Source organism: Spermophilus citellus (assembly GCF_964194105.1).
Source record: "Spermophilus citellus genome assembly, chromosome: 12".
NCBI classification, from domain to species: Eukaryota; Metazoa; Chordata; class Mammalia; order Rodentia; family Sciuridae; genus Spermophilus; species Spermophilus citellus.
The window spans coordinates 9,946,347-9,970,092 of NC_138198.1; the positions used below are offsets into that span (position 1 = coordinate 9,946,347).

Here is a 23,746-nt window from a genome sequence, read left to right on the forward strand (position 1 = left end):
GCCCCGCCCCAGACACGGCCCCGCCCTCCAACCCGCCCCAGGCACGGCCCCGCCCTCCGCCCCGCCCCAGGCACGGCCCCCGCCCTGCCCAGCCCCGCCCTGCTCGGGCATGGCCCCGCCCCCGCCCCCGCCCCCCGCCCGGCTCAGGCAAGGCCCCGCTCCGTGCGCCCTCCACTACGCGACCTCCTCCCAGTGAGCCGCGCTCCGCCCCGTGTCTCGCCCCGCCCCTCTCGGACACTGCCCCCGTCTCTCAGGCACTGGCCCGCCTCTCGCCCCGCCCCCTCCACCCCGGGCGCCCTCCCCTACGCTACTTCAGTCCCGAGGGCCGCGTTCCGTCTCGCTCGGCCCCTGTCAGGCTCCGCCCCGTGCCTCGCCCCGCCCCTCAGCCCTGCCCCGCCCCGTGCGTCCTTCCCCGCGGGTTCAGCCCGGAGTGCGGCGCTCGCCGGGTCCCTTCCCCCCCCTCCCGCGCCCTCCCGCCCCGGTGCGCTGTGGCCCCGCATCGGGCTGGAGCGGACCCCGGGCTCTCGGACGCAGGTCCTGATGGCCGCGCCCGTTACTCAGCAGGTCAGCGGCGGCGCCGCCCCGTCCCCGAGCCCGGCGCTGGCCGGCCCTGAGAGCGGGCAGCCCCTGGCGCCCTCCGTGGCCGAGTTGCCGGTGCTGGACGCCACGGGGAAGAGGCTGCCCTTCGGCGCACTGTTCCGGGAGCGACGCGCCGTGGTGGTCTTCGTGCGGGTGAGCGCGGCGCCCAAGAGGGGGTGGCTTCCGCAGGTCCTGGCGCCGGCGAACGGGCCGGCCGGGCCTGGCCTTCCGGTGTCCGCCGCTCCGCAGCGAGGCCGCTTCCCAGCCAGCGGCGGCGTAGCGAGGACATCCTGCCCCCCTCGGGCGCTGCATTTCCTACGGGCCCTCCCGGCCGCGGCGCCGCCTGGCTAACTCGCCCTGTTGCTGTGTTGGGTTTCAGCATTTCCTGTGTTACATCTGCAAAGAATACGTGGAGGACCTGGCTAAAGTCCCCGAGCGACTCCTACAAGTAAGTTTTCCCACAGTGGGTGGCAGAGTGTCCTGCCTCAGGACAGAGTGAGTGGCGCCTGTCGTTTGTAACCGCCGGCGTGAAGTGTGGAGGGTGCATGACCTGCATCCCCAAATCTTCCATTTCCTCCCATTTCTCCAACCCCTCAAAAAGGGAGGAAAGAAGTTAGAGATGTTTTGTCCTAATTTATTGCCACTTGCTTGTAAACAGTGCTACCTAGTAATTACCTAGTAATGTGCCTAGTAAATGTTGAGTGATAATGCTCCAAATCAAGTGCTGGAAATTGGTTGTTTGTTTGTTTTTTGTTTTTTGTTTTTGGTACTGAGGATTGAACCCAGGGGTGCTTAACCATTGAGCCTCATCCTCAGCCTTTTTTTTTTTTTTTTTGTATTTTATTTAGAGGCAGGGTTTCGCGGAGTTGTTAAGTGCCTCGCTAAATTGCTGAGGCTGGCTTTGAACTCATTATCCTCCTGCCTCTGCCTCCTAAACCACTGAGATTACAGGCATGTGCCACTGCGACCAGCTGGAAATTGATATTGTTGTCCCTTTATTTGTGTTACGCCGCCAAATAGTTGTTACTTGTAGGAAAATTGTAATGTATCTTTTTTTTTAAGAGGGAGAGAGAATTTTTTAATATTTATTTTTTAGTTTTTGGTGGGCACAACATCTTTATTTTATTTTTATGTGGTGCTGAGGATCAAACCCAGCGCCCTGCGCATGCCAGGCGAACCACATCCCCAGTACCTGTAATGTATCTTACAGATGCCAATTTGTATTTGTTAATAGACTGCAAGTTTCACTACTCTGTTTTTCTTCAGGTATTACATAGGTTTGGTCCCAGGTAAGCTTTTTAAGTGAAGATATTAGATAGGCTTTGTAAAACTAAGGTCCTGTTTTCAGTAGACCTTATCTATTGGAATGAAAAAATAAAATAAAATTGCCTCATTAAATAAGCCTGCTTGTGTGTTGTGGTTTTTAATTTTTTAATTATCTTTGTTTTTGCAGTACTTGGGATTAATCTACATCCCCATTGTATCTAGTGGCTTGGGAGGCAGGAGGATCACAAGTTCAAAGCCAGCCTCTGCAATTTAGTGAGGCCCTGAGCAACTCAGCAAATTTTTAGACTAGTATTCTTAAGTTTCCCAGGCTGTCCTCAAAATTACAGTCCTTCTGCTTCCGCTACCTGAGTAGCTGGGATTATAGGCATGTGTCACCCATGCCTGAGGAATACATCATTTTGAAATTTTTTTTTAATTTTTCCTCTGCATGCCCTTTTATTCTTTCTCTCCCTCTCCCTCTCCCTCTCCCTCTCTCTCTCTCTCTCTCTCTCTCTCTCTCTCTCTCTCTCTCTCTCTCTCTGTGTGTGTGTGTGTGTGTGTTTCCCAAGAGCTGGGGATCCAACCCAGGCCTCACCCATGCTAGTCAGTACTCTGCCACTGAGCCACATCCCCAACTCACCTTTGTCCTTTTTTTAATTGGATACTTTGTTTTCTTGCTATTTAATTGTTTGAGCTTCTTATATTTTTTGGATTTGGGTTCCCTATCAGATACAGAGTTTATTGTTTCTCCCAAACTGTGGGCTTTCTCTTCACTCTAATTATTTCCTTTGCTGTGCAGAAGCTTTATAATACAACCATGCCTATGTTTGCTTTGTTGCTTGTGTTTTGGGGTCATATCCAAGAAATCATTGCCCAATCTAATGTCATTGAGCTTTTCCCTGTTTTCTTCTAATACTTTTACAACTTTAGTCTTCCATTTAAGTCTTGGAATTTTTACTTAGCAAAAGAATCATCTAAGTTCATCAGACATTTTAGAACAAGTTTCTTTATGTTGCACACAATCTTGCTGTTCCATTCTTCTAGAAGCCTATAGGTGGCATTAGAATGAAACAAAAGAGTGGGATTAGGGGAAGACTAGGAAACAATTCTGTTAACATGCACATTTTTTTTTTCTCCTAAAGGAAGCAAATGTCACCCTTATAGTGATTGGACAGTCATCCTACCATCATATTGAGGTAAATATCTACCAAATTGGGGAACTCAGAGATTAAATTTGTTTCAGGATTAAGTGCTATACATCTGTACCTAGTGGCTTAGGAGGCAGGAGGATCATAAGTTCAAAGCCAGCCTCTGCAATTTAATGAGGCTCTGAGCAACTCAGCAAAACCCTGTCTCTAAATAAAATATTTAAAAGGGCTGAGGCTATGACTCAGTTAAGCACTCCTGGGTTTAGTCCCCAGTACCAAATAAAATAAAGTTTCAGGTGTAAAAATTATGTTAATAGAACAGTGAGTATAGGCTAAATTGGCTGAAGTTAGATTATCATTACTTTTTTCTCATTTGTTCTTATAAAAACTCCAACTATTCTCTCTTCAGCCTTTCTGCAAACTGACTGGGTATTCCCATGAAATCTATGTTGATCCTGAGAGAGAAATTTATAAAAGACTGGGAATGAAAAGAGGTGAAGAAATTGCCTCCTCAGGTAAGACAGCATGTTTCAAATAGAATAAGGCAGTGGTGTGTTTTCACATCTGTGTATATGTGCATAGGGAAGCAAATGGTAAATTCCTAAGTCAGGCGACTGCTTATGATTCTGGTAAATGATCCAGCTATCCCACACTGAAAGACTTGTTCTCTGAACGTAATGATGTTTTAGTATTCTGTTGCTATGACAAAATTCCTGAGATAATCAACTTATCAGGAAGAATGGTCTGCATTGGCTCGTGGTTTCAGAGGTTTTAGTCCGTGCTTGGTTGGCTACATTGCTTTTGGACCTGTGTTGAGGTGGCACATCATGGCAGGGAGCATGCACTGGAGGAAACCTCTTCATCTCATGGCAGCCAGGAAGCAAAAAGAGAGGAAAGGGCCAGGATCCCCATGTCCCTTCAAGGGCACCGCCCTTCCCCTTGCTGATGATCTAACTTCCTTCCATGAAGACCCACCTTCTACTTTCTACCACCTCCCAACACCACAGGCTGGCAACCAAGCCTTCAGTACATAGGCCTTGGGGATCCCTTACAAACCCTGGCAAATGGCATGGAAGGATGTTGGCAATGTACTTTTGAAAGAAAAGGCAATTGCAGAACAGTATTTTCAATATGACTGCATTTTTGTAAAAGCAAAAATAATTTTCACAAACAAAGATTTGGGTATGAAAGCATGCGTGTGTATGTGTATGTGATGAAAAAGGTTATAAGAAAGATTACAGCATTTTTGCCCCAAAAATGGAAGTGAAAAAATTGACTTTTTAAAAAATATTTTTTAGTTGTAGATAGACATAATACCTTTATTTATTTTTATGTGGTGCTGAGGATTGAATCCAGTGCCTCACAAGTGCTAGGCGAGCGCTCTACCCCTGAGCCCCAGCCCAGAGAAAATTGACTTTTGTAATTTTTACAAGTGTGTTTTACTTTTGCAATTAAAAGAAAAACAGCATGAAGCTTACATATTTTCATATCTCAGCACCACGCCTGGGACACTGCATGTCTTTGAACTGAAGAGAACCTGCGGATCCTTTGAGACCCAGCACAGAGAGGTTCTTCATAGCTCTCCAGGTGGAGGAATTGCTTTCTTGGGTGCGATAGCCCCTGTCTCCACAGCTGCTCTTACTGCGCTGAGGAGCCAGGTGGCACTGTGCAGCTAGTTGAAGATTGTCATAGCTCCACATTCCCCACCTGACCACGATTCCTGGTGATTAATGGAGCTTAGTAATTGCAGTCAAACCCAGTGTGTGTGCTTTGGATAGGAATAACTCAGTTTCTGAAATGCAGAATAAGGCAACTCAGACTCATGTGCCACAAATACTATTTTGAGCTCTTGTCTCTGACACCCACTGTGGTAGATGCTCCCTAGAGAACAGAAATGAATGAGCCCTGCCTTCCAGAGATTTCCATACTGCATAAGGGCTTGTGGTAGAGAAGTGTGTGCTGGGTGCCCGCCTCAGCATCACGAGAGGAAAGGGATCTGGACGGCTTCTCCCAGGAGGGACGTCTCAGTGCCCCCTGAAGGAGCTGGCTGGTAGAGGGAGGGCGAGCAGGGTGCTCAGGACACAGATACATGTGCAGGTACACAGAGGCAGGACTGGAGAAGTGCAGGTCCCTGCCTCTGGCTGGACTCTCAGAGCCAGCTGGGGAATTGGTGTGAGCCAAGAGGTGGGTCGGGCTGATGCACAGTGATGTGGAATGACATTCCAAGGATTGTGGATCTGTTCTGAAAGTACTGGGGGAGTTGATCAAGTGTCGAAACAGCAAAGTGAGACAGACACATCCCAGTGTGGAGGAGGAACTGGAACCAGCCCAACCAGATCCAGTGATGTCAGTGAGAAGGTTCTAGTAATTAACTAGAGAGAAATGGGAGGCCTCCAGAGGAGATGGAGAGGCGTGATGGACCTGGGAGCCATTCATGAGATAGAATTGCCCTGATCCCTTTGCTGATATTTTAATTTCATTTTTTATTTTTTCTTAATTTTATTTATGTATTTGTTTGTTTGTTTGTTTGTTTATTTATTTAGTAAGTACTGGGGATTGAACCCAGAGGCCCTAAACTACTGAGCCACATCCCCATACCTTATTTATATTTTATTACAGACAGGGTCTCACTGAGTTGCTTAGGACCTCACTAAGTTGCTGAGGCTCACAATCCTCCTGTCTTAAGCCTCCCGAGCCACTATTTTGTATTTTTATTTCTACTTGTGGTACTGGGGACTAGCCCAGGGGCACTCTATCACTGAGCTATGTCCCTAGCCCTTTTCTGTATTTTATTTTGAGACAGGGTCTCCTAAGCCCAGGCTGGCCTTGAATTTTTGATCCTTCTGCCTCAGCCTCCCCAGTAGCTGGAATTACAGGTGTGCACCACCATACCCAGCTCACTAGTGATTTTAAAGAAAGCAGCCTAAGCTGGGCGTGGCGGTGCACACCTGTGGTCCCAGTCGCTGAGGAAGCTGAGGCAGGAGAGTCAAAGTTTGAGACTGGGGCTGGGGATGTGGCTCAAGCGGTAGCGTGCTCACCTGGCATGCGTGCGGCCCAGGTTCGATCCTCAGCACCACATACAAACAAAGATGTTGTGTCCGACGAAAATTAGAAAATAAATATTAAAAAAATTCTCTCTAAAAAAAAAAGTTTGAGACTAGTCTCAGCAACTTGAGGAGATCCTATCTCAAAATAAAAAATTTAAAAGGTCTGGGGATAGAGAACCCCTGGGTTCAACCCCCAGTGCTGTAAAAACAAGAGGAGGACAGAAGTAAGAAGGGAAAAAACACAGACTTTATTAAAACTGATGATGAGCTAGCTTAAGCTTGAGCGCTTGATCTGACCTTCCCCCTGCCTCTACCTCCCTCCCTCTGTCCTGCCCCCACCCCCAGCCCTGCAGTGGAGGAGATGGCAGCAGATCTGCCGGAAAGGGCAGACTGTGGACCTTTCCTCCTGGCACACTATTTTCATGTGCTGTGACGGAGTCTCAGCATGTGTAAGGTCTGCTTATCATTTAGCACTTTAGATATAAACTGTGAGTTTCACTTTAGTAGCACCTCATCCATTGCCACAATAAAGGTATGGAGTTGCAAAGAAAATAGGTGAATTCTAAACCAAATGCATGCTTCTAATTATGAGAAGGTATGTTCAAATCTTTTAATGTGCTTTAACTTAAATATACTTCATATAATATGTATAGGTATAAAGCTTACACTGTAAATATTATATAAACCACTATATTATAGATTTTATGAAATTATATAATATGCATTTGGGGGGTACTAGGGTTCAAATCTAAGGGTTCCCTACCACTGATCTACAGCCTTTTTGGGGGGAGCTGGGTCTTGCTAAATTAGTTGCCCACACTGGCCTTGAATTTGGCCATTCTCCTGCCTCAGCCTGGGGAGCTACTGGGATTGCAGGGGTGCACCACTGTGCCTGGCACATATTTTGATTTATAGTTTTAAAGTACTATCTTGACAAACAGAAAATATTAGATTTTCACAAAATACTTTTTTAAAAGCTTGAACCTGTATAAAGTATAAAGCATAAATATCAGAATTGTCCTCAGAGTAGTCTTATTTGAAAATTAAGGCACTTAAAATACATTATACAGTTATAATTTAGAGTTAACAGTACCCACTTTATAAAGACAAAGAATAAGAAAATAAGACCATTAAATTGTTTTAAATGTCAAAAAAAACAAGAGTTTTACACATAAGAACTAAATTCAAACTAGCAAAATTAGATCATGCCTAATGGGAACGATGGCTCAGCTCTAGGCTTTGGCATCTCCTTTAATTGAATTTCTATCGATATGAGATCATCTGGACTTCTGAACATTTATTTTAGACATAGAATCCTGTAAAACAAATTTGATGTTTGCCTCACGTCTCTGAGTCAGCGCGCCTGTTCTTGTTTCGTGGTAAGATGATGTCACAGTCACAGTGTAAACATGGAAGAAATCAAAGAGCTGGAAGAAGCCGGGAAATAATATGAATCTGGAACTATCAGGAAGCAGTGGGTCCAGAGCTGCATGATCAGTGTGATATCATTCTCATATATTCTGGTTTTCATCCACAGTTCCTGGCTCATAACTTATGACCTTAAGGCAGGTCATAAGACCCAAAACTGTACTCTAACCTCCCCAACCGTGCTGTGTTGGAGCTGGCCGTAAAGAAGTTCTCTTTTCCACCTGACCTGATAGTGATCATGAGGCCCCATTTGGGAAGGGGTCCTGCCCGGAAGGGAGGCTGCACAGAGCCTGGGAAGAATCTGGACACTCGTGCTGCCCCCCGCGCCCCCCCCCCCAGCACCGTACCCAGCCCTCTACAGAGTTGCCCGTACTTCAGGCACGTCTATGCAGTGAAGTCTCCATTAAAAACTCAGGGGAGCTTCACGTGGCCACACACGTGCAGGTTTCTAGAGGGTAGTGCAGAGGCCCAGGAGGCTCTGTGCACCCTCCCCTGTCTGTGTCCCCTGTGGCATCTTTTATGGTAAACTGGCAAGAGTCAGGACGCATCCCGAGTTCCGTGAGCCGCGCAAGCTCACTGAAGGAACCTGCGGAGGGCCCAGGGGAACCTTGGTTTGTAGCCAGGCAGTCACAGCGCAGGGCAAACGGTCGGGGACTGACTGGCATCTGAATTGGCGCCTGTCTCGGGAACTGCACCCTCGGCCTGGGGACCTGATGCTGTCTCCTTCGGACAGTGTCAGGGTTGCATTGCATTGGAGGACACCCCCGTCGTTGGTGCAGGATGGCTCCCCTGGCGTGTGGGAGAAGCTCTGCCAGCGTGCAGCAGAAGTGGTCTGAGCTGTGAGAGGCCAGAGCAGAGCTGAGGTCAAGTCTGAGTTCGTTTTCCTACTCAGTTGTCAGTGAAGAGCTAAAGGCCAGACGTAAAAGAGACACCAGGAAAATCAGTTATGGGAGTAGTACAGGGGCTCTGTGGGGAGAGGGACGTCAGTGGGAGCAGAAGCAGACCCCCGACGGGGGAGGAAGAGCGGAGGGCAGCTGCCTCTCTCGGCCTGACGCTGCAGGCTGTCCCCTGTTTGAACTCTGAGGCGGGGCATTCCCATCCAGGCCTACTCTGAGGAGAGCAGCCCTGGGGCCAGCCCTTCCCAGCTCCTGCTCTGTCCTTGCCCCCTAGCCTCACCCCAGGGAGGGGACATGGAAGCCGCCTTTGGGCTTCTCAGGAGCTCGGGCCCCAGGCGAGCTTCTCACTCACGGGTTAGAACAGAGTCCCACACCGCCTGCACCCAGCTGTGAGGACGCTGGGCAGTGTAGGGCTACGGCCCAGTGAGAGGAACGGCTCTTTGACCGACATTTAACCACCAGGCCACAGTGTGCCCAGAACAGGGCCGGAGCAGCCACTTGTGGGTGAGACTGAAGAGCAGAGTGGGAGTCCGGGGGCAGTCTGCCCGCTGAAAACTCCTCCCTGTTGCCTGCTGGGGTCAGACACTGCTCCAGGCTCTCCCCTGAGTGCAGTCCAGCCTGAAGCTGACAGGCTTCTGTGGCAGAAAGTGACCTGGGTCTGTCTGTCATCACTTTTTGAGAGCAGACGTTCTCACCAAGGACATTATCCCCCTGCTAAGGGGGCATTTGGCGTTTTCTGGAGACACAGTCGGTTGTTGCAGCTTGGCAAACAGTGCCAAGAGTGCGCTGGGTGTTGAAAGCCAAGGTGCTGCTGAGCACCCGACCCCACGCGGACAAAGGATCATCTGGGCCAGAATGTCAATACTGAAACCGTTCTTTGAAGAAAAGGAAAAAGGACAAATGAGATACGAAGTGAAATGTGACATAAGAAAGCGAATGTCTTGTAGAAATGCCAGCATCGTCTCCTTAACATTTAATGGCGTGTGTAATGACCGCATCTAAAGACACTCTTAATGTTCCAGGACAGAGCCCCCACGTCAAGTCAAATCTGCTCTCAGGAAGCCTTCAGAGCCTGTGGCGGGCAGTGACTGGCCCTCTTTTTGACTTCCAAGGAGACCCAGCCCAGCAAGGCGGGACCCTCATTTTAGGTCCAGGTGAGCATGAAAGCCCAGATCCAGCTGTGTGCACTTCCTGTGCCTCTTATATGTCCCAAGGCCACCTGTTTTCTCTGTAAAGCAGACAGCATATAAAAGTGGGCACCTGGACCTCACTCAGGATGCCGTACTCTCACAGGGCATCTTTTGTTTTCAGAGGCTTCTGTTCTTTGGCATCTGTGTGTTTGATGAGTGTGCCTGTCATTCCACACCCCAGGGACTGCAGGGCTCGGGACAGGGGAAGCCAGCTGTGAGATGCTGATTTGTTTATGGCTATTTCACGCTTTAAAAAGCTCAGCAGAGGCCAGGAGTGTAGCTCAGTGAGAGCATGTGCTTAGCTTGTGTTCAGCACCCACCACAAAAGAAAAGAAATAGCTCATTGGAAGTGAATGTTTCTGAACAGGAGGAAATCCTTAACACTTTCTGTCGGTGAAAAACTCTGTCTAGTCATTTATAGCTAACGAAACTGCAGAATTTGCAGTGTTCGAAAGCAAATCTGTGCAGGGCGCTCATTTAGTAAGAGCTACCGTAAGCCGGGCACGGTGGCACCTGGTGTGCACGCCTAATAATCCCAGCGGCCTGGGAGGCTGAGCAGGAGAATCACAAGTTCAAAGTCAGCCTTAGCAACTTAGGAAGGCCCTAAGCAACTTAGTGAGGCCCTAAGCAACTTAGTGAGACCCTGTCTCAAAATAAACGGGGCTGGGGATGTGGCTCAGTGGTTAATTGCCCCTGGGTTCAATCCCTAGTACCATAAATAGATAAATAACATAGCCTTCATAAGTCACAGACTTTTAATGACTTTATTTTTTAAAATACTTTTTAGTTGTCAATGGACCTTTATTTTATTTATTTATATGCGGTGCTGAGTTTTGAGTCCAAGAATCAAAGTGAACAGAACCTAGACTATAACTCGCAGCTTACTTGAGCAGATAATAAGGATTGTGGACCTCTGAGTGTATTGTAACACAAAGTTTTTTTTTTTTTGGTACCAGGGATTGAATCCAGGAGCACTTTACCACTGAGCCACATCCTTAGCCCCTTTATTTTTTATTCTGTAGCCCCTTTATTTTTTATTCTAAGACAGGGTCTTGTTAAGTTGCTTAGGACCTCCTTAAGTTGCTGAGCTGGCTTTGAACTTAAGATCCTCCTGCCTTAGCCTCCCGAGTTGATGGGATGTCAGGCGAGTACCAATGCACCCAGCTTGTAACAGATGGCCTTATGCCTTATTTTAAAACCTGTTTTGGGCTTTGTTTATAAAACAGATAGCCTATTAATCATTATTTGGGCATGGATTTTTAGAAGTGATTTGTTTCATTATTACATATATTTAAGAAACAGATGTGATTTCCAGCTTGGTATCTATGTTCATTATTCTGCCTGTGTGACAGGACATTTTATTTAATTATATTCAATAAAACCTAATAGGTTATAATTAAAGAATCTTTCTCCTTGGATCTCATAAAACCACTCTTATTTAACCATAATTCTTGTACTGCTTTATTGCTATAATTAAAAAGTATTATGGCATTGTACAGAGAATATAATGTACTCTAGGTGATTAATTTTCCCCTTTGGACTAATTAAAAGTTGAAGCCCTTTCTTGATTCTAGTAAGAAATAAAATAAATAATAGTTAACATTCAAACCTCAGCTTTTGTTCTTATTTTCTTCTAGGTAACAACATCCATTTTATGCACCGTGATAGGAATAGGTTGGATCACAAACCCATAAACTCTGTCTTACAGCTTGTAGGAGTTCCGCATGTGAACTTCACAAGCAGACCTTCCGTCATCCACGTGTGACTTGCCAGTGGTCCTTGGGAACCTGACCTTCATGCCAGCATGCAGCACCTTGTGCTTTCTGGGGCTGGCCCCTCCCAGCCTCTGAGGGAGGATGAGAGCAGATTCCTTCCAGTTGGATCCAGGTTGAGGCTTCAGTTGTCAAAAATGTGATACATATTTTAAATTTTGTAGCTTTTTATAGCTTTTTAAAAAATAACAGAGTTAGTCTACTTTGGGCTGTGGAGAGCAGCTCAGCAGCAGAGCACTTGCTTCCCAGGAAAAAGGCCCAGGGTTTACCCAGCACTGCAAAAATAAAAATAAAAATACACACATACATACTTGTAGGTATACAGGAGAAAACTTTAAAAGTTATAGAACTCTCTGCACAAGGCCCTGGGTTTAATCCCCGGCACCACACACACACACACACACACACACACACACCCAAAAATCATAAATTTAGGAACACATTTGCTAAAATTAAATAACGTAGTCAGCTGTTCAATAAAAGATGGTTTCAGCAATTTAAACATATAAAGGAAATGGAAAACAACTCGACCATTTTATTCAATGAAAAAAGCAGGATATCAAATTCTGTAAGAGATATAACCACTTTTTTATATGTATATGTTTATATTTTGGTATGCTTAGGGGAAAAAAAAAACAGAGGAGAATTGCCAGTATTGTAAGATTACAGTTATTTTTGTTTTCTTTTTCAAACTTTATTTTCCAACTGTTCTCTAAAGAGCATGATTGACCTTTTTCTTTTCCTTCTCTTTTTTCCTTTTTTTTTTTTTTTTCTTATTTTTTTGACTAGGCAAAGATCTTTAAACACCAGAGGACAAATACCTCCTCAGAGGTGCAGATTACCTAGGCTGAGGCCTGCTAGCTTCCATCCTGTTAGAGCTCTGCCCGGGCACAGACCTCGCCCCTGACACCCAGCCACACCAGCTGCCTGTTGCACTAGGGTTTCTTGGTAGGAAGAAAGAAGTGAAGGAGAAAAATATTTTAGGGTCTTTGGGTTTTTTGTTTGTTCGTTTTTAACATGGAGCTGGGGATCAAGCGCAGGGCCTCGCACATGAGAGGCAAGTGCTCTGCCACTGAGCTATATGCCCGCAGCCCATTTAAGATATTTAATTCATGTATTTAAAATATGGTCAGGGCTAGTGACATAGCTCTGTGGTAGGGCACTGGCCTTGCAGGCATGAGGCTCTGGGTTCAATCCCTGGGACTACACTAAAACACATACATAGAGAGATATATATACACACACATATATTATATGTATTATATACATGTGTTTATATATATGTAAAAGTATGCTTTTTGAAATTTTAAGAATGTGTGAATTTTTAAAACTTTATAACAAATGTACACCATGGTTTGGTTGTACATTCCTAGACAACTACTATTTCTCACCCCCAGATTGCTCTTATTTAGAGAACTATGTCATCTTTTATTTTTCTAGAATCTTAATATTTTTTGGGGGAAGCAACCGAGAAATACTGATGAAAAATAGTTACATAAAAATATTGGTAATTAGCAAGTATAATACTGCTTTGAACTTATAATACTTTTATATCTCATGAAATTACAAAAAAATTTATATTTAATGAACCCAAACATTTGTATTTTCACATCTGTATACTTGAGCGGTCATGTTTTAATCAATTAAAATGAAGTTTCTCATAAAATTTAAAATTAGACTTTTTCATGCTATCTTTAATACTAAAGAGTGGTAATTCGGAGCCCTTTGTCAATATCAAACATAAAAATGCTTGGTCAAAAGCTTACAGGAAAATCTATGTAGTCATACATGTACACCACATCTTTCTAAGGTAAATAAGTATCCTTTATGTGGCTTCAGGCAGGTAGTTACATTAATAGAGTTCAGGGGTAAATTGCCCACCCAAATAAATGTGTTTTATGTAAAATCACCACTGGGTGTGGTGCCATGTTCACATATACTTGGGAGTTTGAGGCATGAGGACCACTTGAGCCCAGGAGGTGGAGACCAGCCTAAGCAACAGAGCAACTCTCCACCTCTTAAAAATGTGTGTGTGTGTGTGTGCACGCACACACATACATATGTTTATGTTAACAAAACTACATATAACACATGCTGTGAACTATATAAGCATCCCCCACATCTAGTCATAATACTGGACTCAAAATTCTGAACAACGTCCCTGTGATATGTGCATAGATATACTGGATAAGAGGATAATACCATAACATTTTGTGGTGTTGATTCTTTGCCAGGTCAAATCCAGGTGTTTTGTGTACATTGGGTAGGATTGGTATGATTTTATTATCATCACTATTCCCATTTTACAAAGAAACATCTTTTTTTAAGTTGAGCTTACAATAAAGTGAGGAAGCTTCCATCGAGACCAAAAACATTCTCAGAAATGAGACTGATGACCACATTTGACACCGTGGACTGCCCTGAGGAGCTGGGATTCGTCCAAGAAACTGAGCAGGCTGTTCCTTGGCCTTCTCCAATGCCTGGTACAGCAGAGTTAAAACTATGACTCCTGATTCAAGGACAGCCTACAACTGTGCCTGAGACCTGAGACAAGGGCTGCAGCCTTGTAAGAATACCATCAAATCCATCCCTAGGCCAAGGAACCCAGTGAGGAAATTTGTTGTAAAGAATCTATGATGAACTTCTAGGGAAATAAGACTCAGTCAAATGAGAGTGTAAGTTTAATTTTTAAAAATCGTGATGCCTGTAATTCCAGCTAACTTTGGAGGCTGAAGCTGAGAGTCGATAAGCCCACAAATTTGAGAGCAGCCCTGGGCAACAACCATTGAGACCTCCATCTCAGAAAGCAAAACAAAACAAAAGAATTGGTCTGGGGTGTAGCTCAGTGTCAGAGCAGATGCAGGTCTGAGGCCCTAGTTCTGTCCCCAGAGCTGAAAAAAACAGTGTTCCAGAAGATAATTTAAGACACAGCTGCGAACAGTACTCATCATCCTCTAAAGGATGACTTTCATTTAAAGTGTTAAGATAATTGCATTCACTTTTCAACTTTCACTTCCTCATGCACGTATATAAAATGAAGTAGTGCTGTTCATGTGGTGGCCCTGTTAGCAGAAACACTGGGAACAGTTCAGGGATGCCAGGCTTAGATTGTATTATCAGATGCTTTAAATAGATAATCAGATAAATTAATTCCTAACAGACGACCACAGTGGCTTGTTTTTCCATCTAGTTTTCAGAGTCTAAACAAAACCCTTGCAAATTCATACTTTCAAAGGCAAAATATCTGACAGAGGAATGCTGCTCTAAATTCTTAACAATTCAACACGGAAAAATACAGGATTTGCTTTTGTGGTGATGAATACAAATTTGAATTAATGCATTTTTTAAAAAAATATATAATGGCGGCTGAGGATGTGGCTCAAGCGGTAGTGCACCGCACTGCGTGCAGCCTGGGTTCAATCCTCAGCACCACATACAAACAAAGATGTTGTGTCCGTCGATAACTAAAAATAAATATTTAAAATATATATAATGTTAATACTTAAACCTGTGGAACAGAAATGTACTTGGATTTTCTTTAATTTATTTAGTGGTACTGGGAATTGAACCACTGAGCTATATCCCAGTCCTTTTTTCTTAAATATTTTATTTTTTAGTTATAGATAGACACAATGTCTTTATTTTACTTTATGTGGTACTAAGAATCGAACCCAGTGTCTCACGAATGCTAGGCATTGCTCTACCTCTGAGCCACGGTGCTAGCCCCTATATCCCAGTCCTTTTTGTTTGTTTTTTTATTTTAAGACAGGGTCTCAATAAATTGCCGAGGCTGGCCTTATACTTGCCATCCTCCTGCATCAGTTTCCCAGATTGCTGGGATTATAGGTGTGACCACTACACCAGATGTACTTGGAGTTTGTTGTGGTACACACATAATTCATAATTATGTCTCAATAAGGTATCAATCAACAGAGATCATAGTTGTTAAAGTTTACCAATTAGAATATAATGGACAGGGCTGGGGATGTGGCTCAAGCAGTAGCGCGCTCGCCTGGCATGCCTGCGGCCCGGGTTCGATCCTCAGCACCACATACCAACAAAGATGTTGTGTCCGCCGAGAACTAAAAAATAAATATTAAAAATTCTCTCTCTCTCTCTCTCTCTCTCTCTCTCTTTCTCTCTCTCCTCTCTCACTCTCTCTTTAAAAAAAATAAAAATAAAAAAAATAAAATATAATGGACAGCAGCTCGGGAGGATGAGGCAGGATGATCATGAGTTCAAACCAGCCTCAACAAAAGTGAGGCGCTAAGCAACTCAGTGAGACCCTGTTTCTAAATAGAATACAAAAATAAGGCTGCGATGTGACTCGGTTGGTTGAGTGCCCCTGAGTTCAATCCCCAGTACCTAAAAAAATAAGTAAATAAAAATTTTAAAAAATAAATATAAATATATAAAATGGACCTGAGTGCTGTGTCGCACAACTGTAATCTCAGCAGCTTGAGAGGCTGAGACAGAAGGATCACGAGTTCAAAGCCAGCCTCAGCAAAAAGTGAGGCACTAAGCAAGTCAGTGAGACCCTGTCTCTAAATAAAATACAAAATAGGGCTGGGCACATGACCCAGGTTGAGTGTCCCTGGGTTCAATCTCAGTACCCCCGCAAAAAAAAAGGTATATAATGGAGATAAAAATAAATATAAAATTTGCCTTTCACCATGATTCTGTGGTGCAGTTGTGTGGTATAAAGCACACACACCTGGTGAGCATCCCACCAGCCATCTCCAGGTCTTGGTCCCCATCCTGTGCCGAGACTGTCCTCATGAAGCAATAGCTGCTCATTGAAAGCTAAAATAGAACATAAGATTGTTTTTAAAATTCTGTAGCTCAACATGTTCTCTGATTTTAATTGGGTAAATGTAAATTCTGCACCCGCAAGGAATGAAATGGAAAAATAAGAGTAAACCAGCCTGTGATTTCGCAGCATCTAAATTGGGTGGAACGTTCAGGAGAATTACATAAATGGAGAATGTATTTGACAAGTATCATTTTGTAAAAATCAGGGCTAAAGAAAGGTACTCTGAATAGAGGCAAATGACAGTGTTTGGAAATGTCAGAGCTGAGTCACGCTTTTAGTGCGAAGAGAATGGATCTGAAGGTGTCCTCAATTTAACATAATCTGTGGGAGTTTTCCAGGTACTTCCTTCAGTACTTGTAGAGAGAGAATATTCTCAATTTGAAACATGGTCCAGAGAAAAGCCAAATGAAAAGGTCAGCTGTTTCAAGTCATTTGACTGTAAAATGCAACTTTGGAGGTTGCAGGCAATTTAATTTATTTAAGAATTAAAAATGAAGGGTGGGGGCCTGGGTTTTGTAGCTCAGTGGTAGAGAGCGCTTGCCTAGCATGTGTGAGGCCCTGGGCTTGATTCTCAGCACCACATAAAAATAATAAAATAAAGGTCCATCAACATCTAAACAAATAACTTAAGAAAAAAAAAAAAGAAGTGTGGGGATGTGGCGCAGTGGTGACAGCTTGCCTAGCACACATGAGGTCCTGGGTTCGATCCCCAGCACTGCAAAAATAATAAAACCATATGAAAATAGTTTTCAGAAGAGTACCAATAACAGTGGCATTAGTGAGCTAAGTAGACTAGAGAATATAGATATGTGCTTGGCATAATTATTCTGTTGGTTGTATTTACAGTTCAGATACTCAATATAAAGATTATTTATAGGCTGGAGCTGGGGCTCAGTGGTAGAGTGCTCGCCTGCAATATACTAGGTCCTGGGTTCGATCCTCAGCATCACATAAAAATAAATAAATAAAGGTATTGTGTCCAACTACAACTAAAAAAAAAATAAAGTTTGTAGATAGAATGATTTTGTTACTCCCAACATGAAAACAATTGTCAGTCAATAAATATTTCAAGAAATTATATAATCTTATTTTTGTGGTGTCAGTTTTAACTCTTGAATGTTCTGGTTTGCCTCACAGATTACATGGTCACTTCATTGCTCATCCTCATTGATGGATGAAGCAAAGGAAAGTCATGAAGCATAAATGATAGAACCACACACAGTGAGCTTGATTAATGAACAAGCGTAATTTGAAAACTCTCGTTTCTTCTCCAGCACAGGTGAAACATTAACAAAAATTAACCATGTATTGTCCCCTACAGGAAATCTCAACAAACTTTAGAGATTTGAGTTCATACAGACCATGATATGTTGTCACAATATAACTATATTAAAATCCATAAAACATCACACTTGAGGGCTGGGGATGTGGCTCAAGCGGTAGCGCGCTCGCCTGGTATGCGTGCGGCCCTGGTTCGATCCTCAGCACCACATACCAACAAAGATGTTGTGTCTTCCGAGAACTAGAAATAAATATTGAAAATTCTCTCTCTCTCTCTCTCTCCTCTCTCACTCTCTCTTTAAAAAAAAAAAAAAAAAACATCACACTTGAAACCCTTCATAGCCACCTATTTAATTTCAACTTTATTTTGAGGTGCTGAGCATATTCCAAACAACCTTACACCAATAAATTGAAAATAATAAGCCTAGGTTTTCAATTCTGCAAGTATTTCAACAAAATTGACACAGGTGCATTAAAATAGATTGGAATAGAGCACAGTGGTGCATGTCTGTAATTCCAGTGACTCAGGAGGCTGAGGCAGGAGAATCAAAAGTTCAAGGCCAGCCTGGGAAACTTAGCAAGATCCTGCCTCAAAAAATAAAAAGGTCCATATGCAGCAAAATAAAACTAAGCCCCTGTCTCTCACCATGCATAAAACTCAACTCAAAGTGGATCAAGGATCTGGGAATTACCAGAGACCTGCACCTAATAGAGGAAAAAGTAGGCCCAAATCTTCATCATGTTGGATTAGGCCCCAACTTCCTTAACAAGACTCCTAAAGCACAAGAAATAAAATCAAGAATTAATAAATGGGATGGATTCAAACTAAAAAGCTTCTTAACAAAAGAAACAATCAGCTGAAGAGAGAACCTACAGTATGGGAGCAAATTTTTACCACACGCACATCAGATGGAGCACTAACTTCCAGGATATATAAAGAACTCAAGGGCTGGGGATGTGGCTCAAGCGGTAGCGCGCTCGCCTGGCATGCGTGCGGCCCGGGTTCGACCCTCAGCACCACATACCAACAAAGATGTTGTGTCCGCCGAAAACTAAAAAATAAATATTAAAATATCTCTCTCTCTCTCTCTCTCTCTCTCTCTCTCTCTCTCACTCTCTCTTTAAAAAAAAAAAAAGAACTCAAAAAACTTAACACCAAAAAAAAAAAAAAAAAAAAAAACCACCAGTAAATGAGCTAAGGAGCTGAACAGACACTTCTCAGAAGATATACATGCAATCAACAAATACATGAAAAAGTGTTCAACATCTCTAGTAATCAGAAAAATTCAAATCAAAACTACTCTAAGATTTCATTTCATGCCAGTCAGAATGGCAGTCATCAAGAGTACACGCAACAATGGGGCTGGGATTGTAGCTCAAGGGTAGAGTGCTTGCCTGCCTGTGTGAGGCCCTGGGTTCGATTCTAGCACTACATACAAATAAATAAAATAAAGGTCCATTGACAACTAAAATACATACATACATATATACATGAATACATTTTAAAAGAAAGAGGGCTGGGGTTGTGGCTCAGTGGTAGAGTGCTCGCCTAGCATACATGGGGCACTGGCTTTGATCCTCAGCAACAGATAAAAATGAAATAAAGATATTGTGTCCACCTAAAACTAACTAAATATTTTTTAAAAAGAATGCAAACAACAATAAGTGTTTGTGAGGATGTGGGGAAAAGGCCCACTCATACATTGCTGATGGGACTGCAAATTGGTGCAACCACTCTGGAAAGCAGTATGGAAATTCCTTAGAAAACTTGGAATGGAACCACCATTTAACCCAGCTATCCCACTCCTCAGTCTATACCCAAAGGACTTAAAATCAGCTTACTATAGTTGATGTTACTATATTAACATCAATGTTTATAGCAGCTCAATTCACAATAACTAAACTGTGGAAGCAACCTAGGTGCCTTTCAATAGAGGAATAGATAAAGAAACTGTGATACACATATGGAATATTATTCAGCATTAAAAGATAATAAAATTATGGCATTTACAGGTAAGTGGAGAGAGTTGGAGAATATTATGCTAAGCGAAGTAAGCCAATCCCCCAAAACCAAAGGCTGAATGTTCTCTCTGATAAGTGGATGCTGATCCATAATTGCGGGGGGTGGGGCATGGGAAAATGGAGGAACTTTGGCAAAGGGGAGGGTGGGGAGGGGGGCAGAATGGGGGCAGGAAAGATGGTGGAGTGCGATGGACATTATTACCCTAGATACATGTATGGCTGTATATATGGTACGATGTTAAGTCGTGTACAGAAAAATGAAATGTTGTGCTGCAATTGTGTACGATGAATCAAAATGCATTCTGCTGTCATATATACTTAATTAAAATAAATATATAAATTTATTTAAAAACAAAAAGGGCTGTGGATGTAGCTCAGTGGTAAATATCCCTAGGTTCAATCCCCAGTACCAAATAAATAAATTAATTAAATAGGTTAGAAATCATAATCTAGAGTTTATATTTATCATTATATTAATATTACTAAGTTTACTATTGTTTATATATTATGCTCTATATTTAACTATGTTTATATATTATATTCTATATTTAAGTTTTTATGGGTGTTCCATATCTGGGATAATGGGACAAAATGGGGTAAAATTAACTTTCAGAAGAGTTAAGAAATGGAATACCTATAAAATGTATAAACATTTCAAAAAATGAATCAGCTCTGAAAATCTTAGCACAAAAAAACCCCCCAGATCCCAGGGTTTTACAAGTAAACTCCACCAAATTTTCAAGGAATAAATACTTCCAACTTCTACAAGCTTTCCAAAAATAGAAAATGAGGCATTATTTACCTTGTTACATGAATCAGGATAAAGTAGTATAAGGAAAACTGTAAATTAGATTCTGCCATGATTACATGCAAAATTCTTAAATATTAGCAAACAAATTCAAAAAATATATAAAATATTAATTTACCATTACAATGTAGGGTTCACCCCTGAAATAAAAATTTCAAAGAAACAGAAAAATCATACAGTAAAAATTATCTGTTTATAGTTTTTTGTCTGTTTTTTGTTTTGGTTTGGCTTTTTGGTACCTGGGATTGAACTGAGGGGCACTTTGCCCCTGAGACACATCCCCAGCCTGATTTATTTTTTATTTTGAGACTGAGTCTCACTGAATTGCCTAGGGTCTCACTAAGTTGCTGAGGCTGGCTTTGAACTCATAATCCTCCTGCCTCAGCTTCCTGAGCTGCTGGGATTACAGATGTGCACTACCACACCCGGTTCGTGTAAGGATTTAGAAAGTATATTGCACAGGAATTCCTACATGTGTGTTATAGTTTGAAGGGAATTATAGGCAACAAATGAAGGGTGATTCCTTTGGGGATGAAGGTGGAGGTGATGGGGTGGCACACACCCAGAGGCTGTGACTGACTTGGCAACATTTCATTAAGTGAGGGGGGTATGTGGGCATCTGTAAGTTCATCGTCGCACATTTCTATTTTTAAATGGTGCATTTTGAAAATTAAGCCAGGCTCAGTGGCCCACACCTGTAATGCTAGCAGCTCAGGAGGCTGAAGCAGGAGGATCACAAGTTCAAACCAGCCTCAACAATTTAGTGAGACCCTAAGCAATTTAGTGAGATCCTGTCTCAAAATTAAAAAATAAAAAGGGCTGGGGAGGTGGCTCAGTGATTAAGTGCCCTGGGTTCAATCCCCAGTAACAAAAAAGAAGTGTATGTACATATATGTCCACATGTGCTTGTGTCTGCATACACATGTGTCCATGCCCTAGTGTGTGTTCGCACTGTGGGGGTGGCTTGCACTTCACCTGATTGCACAGGAATTGCCCTTGCAGTCTAAAGGCTGAAAGGTTGGGCAGCAGCAGTTCCATATTTTTACATAGTGAAGGGAAAAGTGTCTGAGGAATACACGGCTTTACTGAGCTGTGGTCGCGGTCCCCACCTAGAATAGCAGGTGGCAGCCTTCTTGCTGGGGACCTCTGCGTGATGTCTGCTCCCTGGTGCGTGCTGTGGTCTGATGATCAAGGACAGGAATGGTCCTAGCACCTGGTGTGCCTTAGGTCTCATGGGACAGTTAAAGAACAGATTCAGCTGAAGGTCTGCCTCTTGAATCATTCTGAACATATTTGGCAAGAACTGGAGGAACATCAAAGGAACTAGCAAAACAGGGCAGCCAACAGCCCTTTGCAAGATGCAGTCAATCCCTCAGTAGTTTGAAGAAGGTCACAGAGGAGCGTGGTCATTTGAAGTGCTCAAAGGTTTCCTTATGAATTGCTAAAAGCAGCTCAAGACCACAAGTGTAATTAGCCTTATTTAACGAGATGCGGTATTTGATCAAAGCTCTTGTGGAAGTAAAACTTGTCTCTAGAAAACCATTCTAAACATCATGCCAGTCTTCCTGCAACCCCGTTTTTAAAAGTAGGTAAGCAGTCAGAATCTTTTCAAAGTTTCTTTGGAAATCATGGGAGCACCCGGTCACTTAGCTTCACCTAGGTGCAGCCAGCCTACAGTCGCTGAAATCTCCAGACTGGTCTGTAAGGACTTCAGCTGCCACCTGAGTGTGTGTAAATGAGAGCAGCTTCAGATTTCCAAGCAACACACATCCGCATGGTAGAAGACAGATAGTCCTCCTCCTTTCTGCTTAAACCACTAGGCTTTCCACTCCATTTTTCTAGACTAAATGCCCAGATTTTGATATCTGGTTGTTCGTGTCCCTATTGGCAAGGATGAGAGTCTCCTGTGAATTAATTCTGTTTGCTATACCTATCTGTAATTCTTTTACACATACCTACGTTGGGGGGAGACTGGGACAGGGAGAGATGATCTATGTATGTTCTGTCCTTAAGAAAATTAAATATAGCCCCAGAGAGCTTCCTGTAGAGAGACCTGTGACCAGAGATACACAACTCAAGCATTTTTATATTACTTTCAAAAGAAAGAAAAATGTCTCCACTTCTGTAATGTTGAGAAATGAAACATTCTAATATTAATTTATAATCCATAAAATGCAAGGTAATCATGTATCCCTATTAAAGATTATAAAAATAATTCTGTTTTCACATTTTCATAAGTCATTTTATTTTCAGATAGAAAAATAGACCACATACAGGGAGTGTGTACACACACACATACATACCTACACTAGACCGACCACACAGAAGGAATGTGTATACACACATATGCATATAAGTGCTTGTAGGTGCATAAGCTATATCTGTAAATGGAAAAACTGCAAACTGCTTACCTATAAGGAAGGCACCGGGTGGTTTGGGGACACCAAACAGATGAGATTCTTTTTTTTTTTCCTGGTATCAGGGATTGAACCCAGGGGCACTCAACCACTGAGCCTTATTTTTTGTATTTTATTTAGAGACAGGGTCTCACTGAGTTGCTTAACACCTTGTTTTTGTTGAGGCTGGCTTTGAACTTATGATCCTCCTGCCTCAGCCTCCCAAGCCTCTGGAAAAATATAGTTACTTTAAAAAGTAATAAAAATCCTAAATTATCATTGCACAACAATCTTCCCTACATTATTTGGTACTAATTGTTTATAGGAGATTCAACTAAGGTGGGCATGGTGGCACACACCTGTAATCCCAGCTGCACAGGAGGCAGAGACAGGAGGATGGCAAGTTGGAGACCAGCCTGGGCAATGTATCGACACCCTGTCTCAAAACCATAAAATAGAGATGCAGTTCTGGGTTCAATCCCCAGTATTGCCAAAAAGAGAGGAAGCATGGAAGAAAGCTTTAAAGAAAGAAAGATTTAATTAAAAAGGGAGCCAAAAAGAATAGCAACCTTGTGTGTTTGTGATGCAGTCTCTCCAGACCAGCTTTATTCTCTATTGCCCACAAACAAAGGAAAATATGCTCAATCGCATTGACTTGGAAGATGTCAGTTAAAACATTGAGATGCCACTCCCCCACACCAGAGTGGTCCAAGGAGGGGCTGGGGGAGAAGCACTCCCAGGGGCCAGTACCTGCAGGATCCTGGAAAAAGGGGCGGAGGAAGAGCACCAGGGCCACCTACAGAAGCCACAGTGTGTGAAAGAGCATGGTCCTGCTGGGGACGCTGACTGGTGGGGAGGTGACTGAAGCCACCAAGCAGATGAAGGGTTCTCAGGAGGAGCTGCTGGTGGATAGACCAGAGCCCCAGGACGCTTCCTGAACACCATGACCCTGAGAGGAACCAGAGTGTCAGGAAAGGACAGGAGGGTGAACCTGGGTCAGGGGCTGGGAGCAGCTGTGGTAGAGCTGGGCTTAGCACGCCTAGGCCTGGATTCCAAGGCCAGCATCAAAGCAAACCTCCAAACACCAGGAACCTCTTGGA

At 43.3% G+C, this 23,746-nt stretch overlaps 1 protein-coding gene across 3 annotated transcripts; it reads left to right on the forward strand.

Annotated features, from left to right (window-relative positions):
* Nucleotides 1-412: 412 nt before the first annotated feature.
* On the forward strand, nt 413-11,625 carry PRXL2C (peroxiredoxin like 2C). 3 transcript variants are annotated; one of them, XM_081262796.1, is made up of 6 exons: nt 421-732; nt 959-1,027; nt 2,988-3,041; nt 3,403-3,508; nt 9,387-9,518; nt 11,192-11,606. In XM_081262796.1, exons 1-6 carry the CDS (start codon nt 541-543, stop codon nt 11,317-11,319), a joined length of 681 nt encoding a protein of 226 aa, XP_081118922.1. In that variant the 5' UTR covers nt 421-540; the 3' UTR covers nt 11,320-11,606. The 3 variants fall into 3 exon arrangements, with proteins under 3 accessions (XP_081118923.1, XP_081118924.1, XP_081118922.1); XM_081262797.1 differs by lacking the exon at nt 2,988-3,041 and having other exon boundaries at nt 413-732; nt 11,192-11,625; XM_081262798.1 differs by lacking the exon at nt 9,387-9,518 and having other exon boundaries at nt 420-732; nt 11,192-11,607.
* Nucleotides 11,626-23,746: the final 12,121 nt, after the last annotated feature.

What these genes read in the sequence shown, in the direction of transcription:
- PRXL2C (XM_081262796.1), top strand. Translation starts at nt 541, where the DNA reads ATGGCCGCGCCCGTTACTCAGCAGGTCAGCGGCGGCGCCGCCCCGTCC. An exon ending in CCGTGGTGGTCTTCGTGCGG is followed by an intron (nt 733 to 958) that starts GTGAGCGCGGCG and finishes GTTGGGTTTCAG; the next exon opens with CATTTCCTGTGTTACATCTG. An exon ending in CATCCTACCATCATATTGAG is followed by an intron (nt 3,042 to 3,402) that starts GTAAATATCTAC and finishes TTCTCTCTTCAG; the next exon opens with CCTTTCTGCAAACTGACTGG.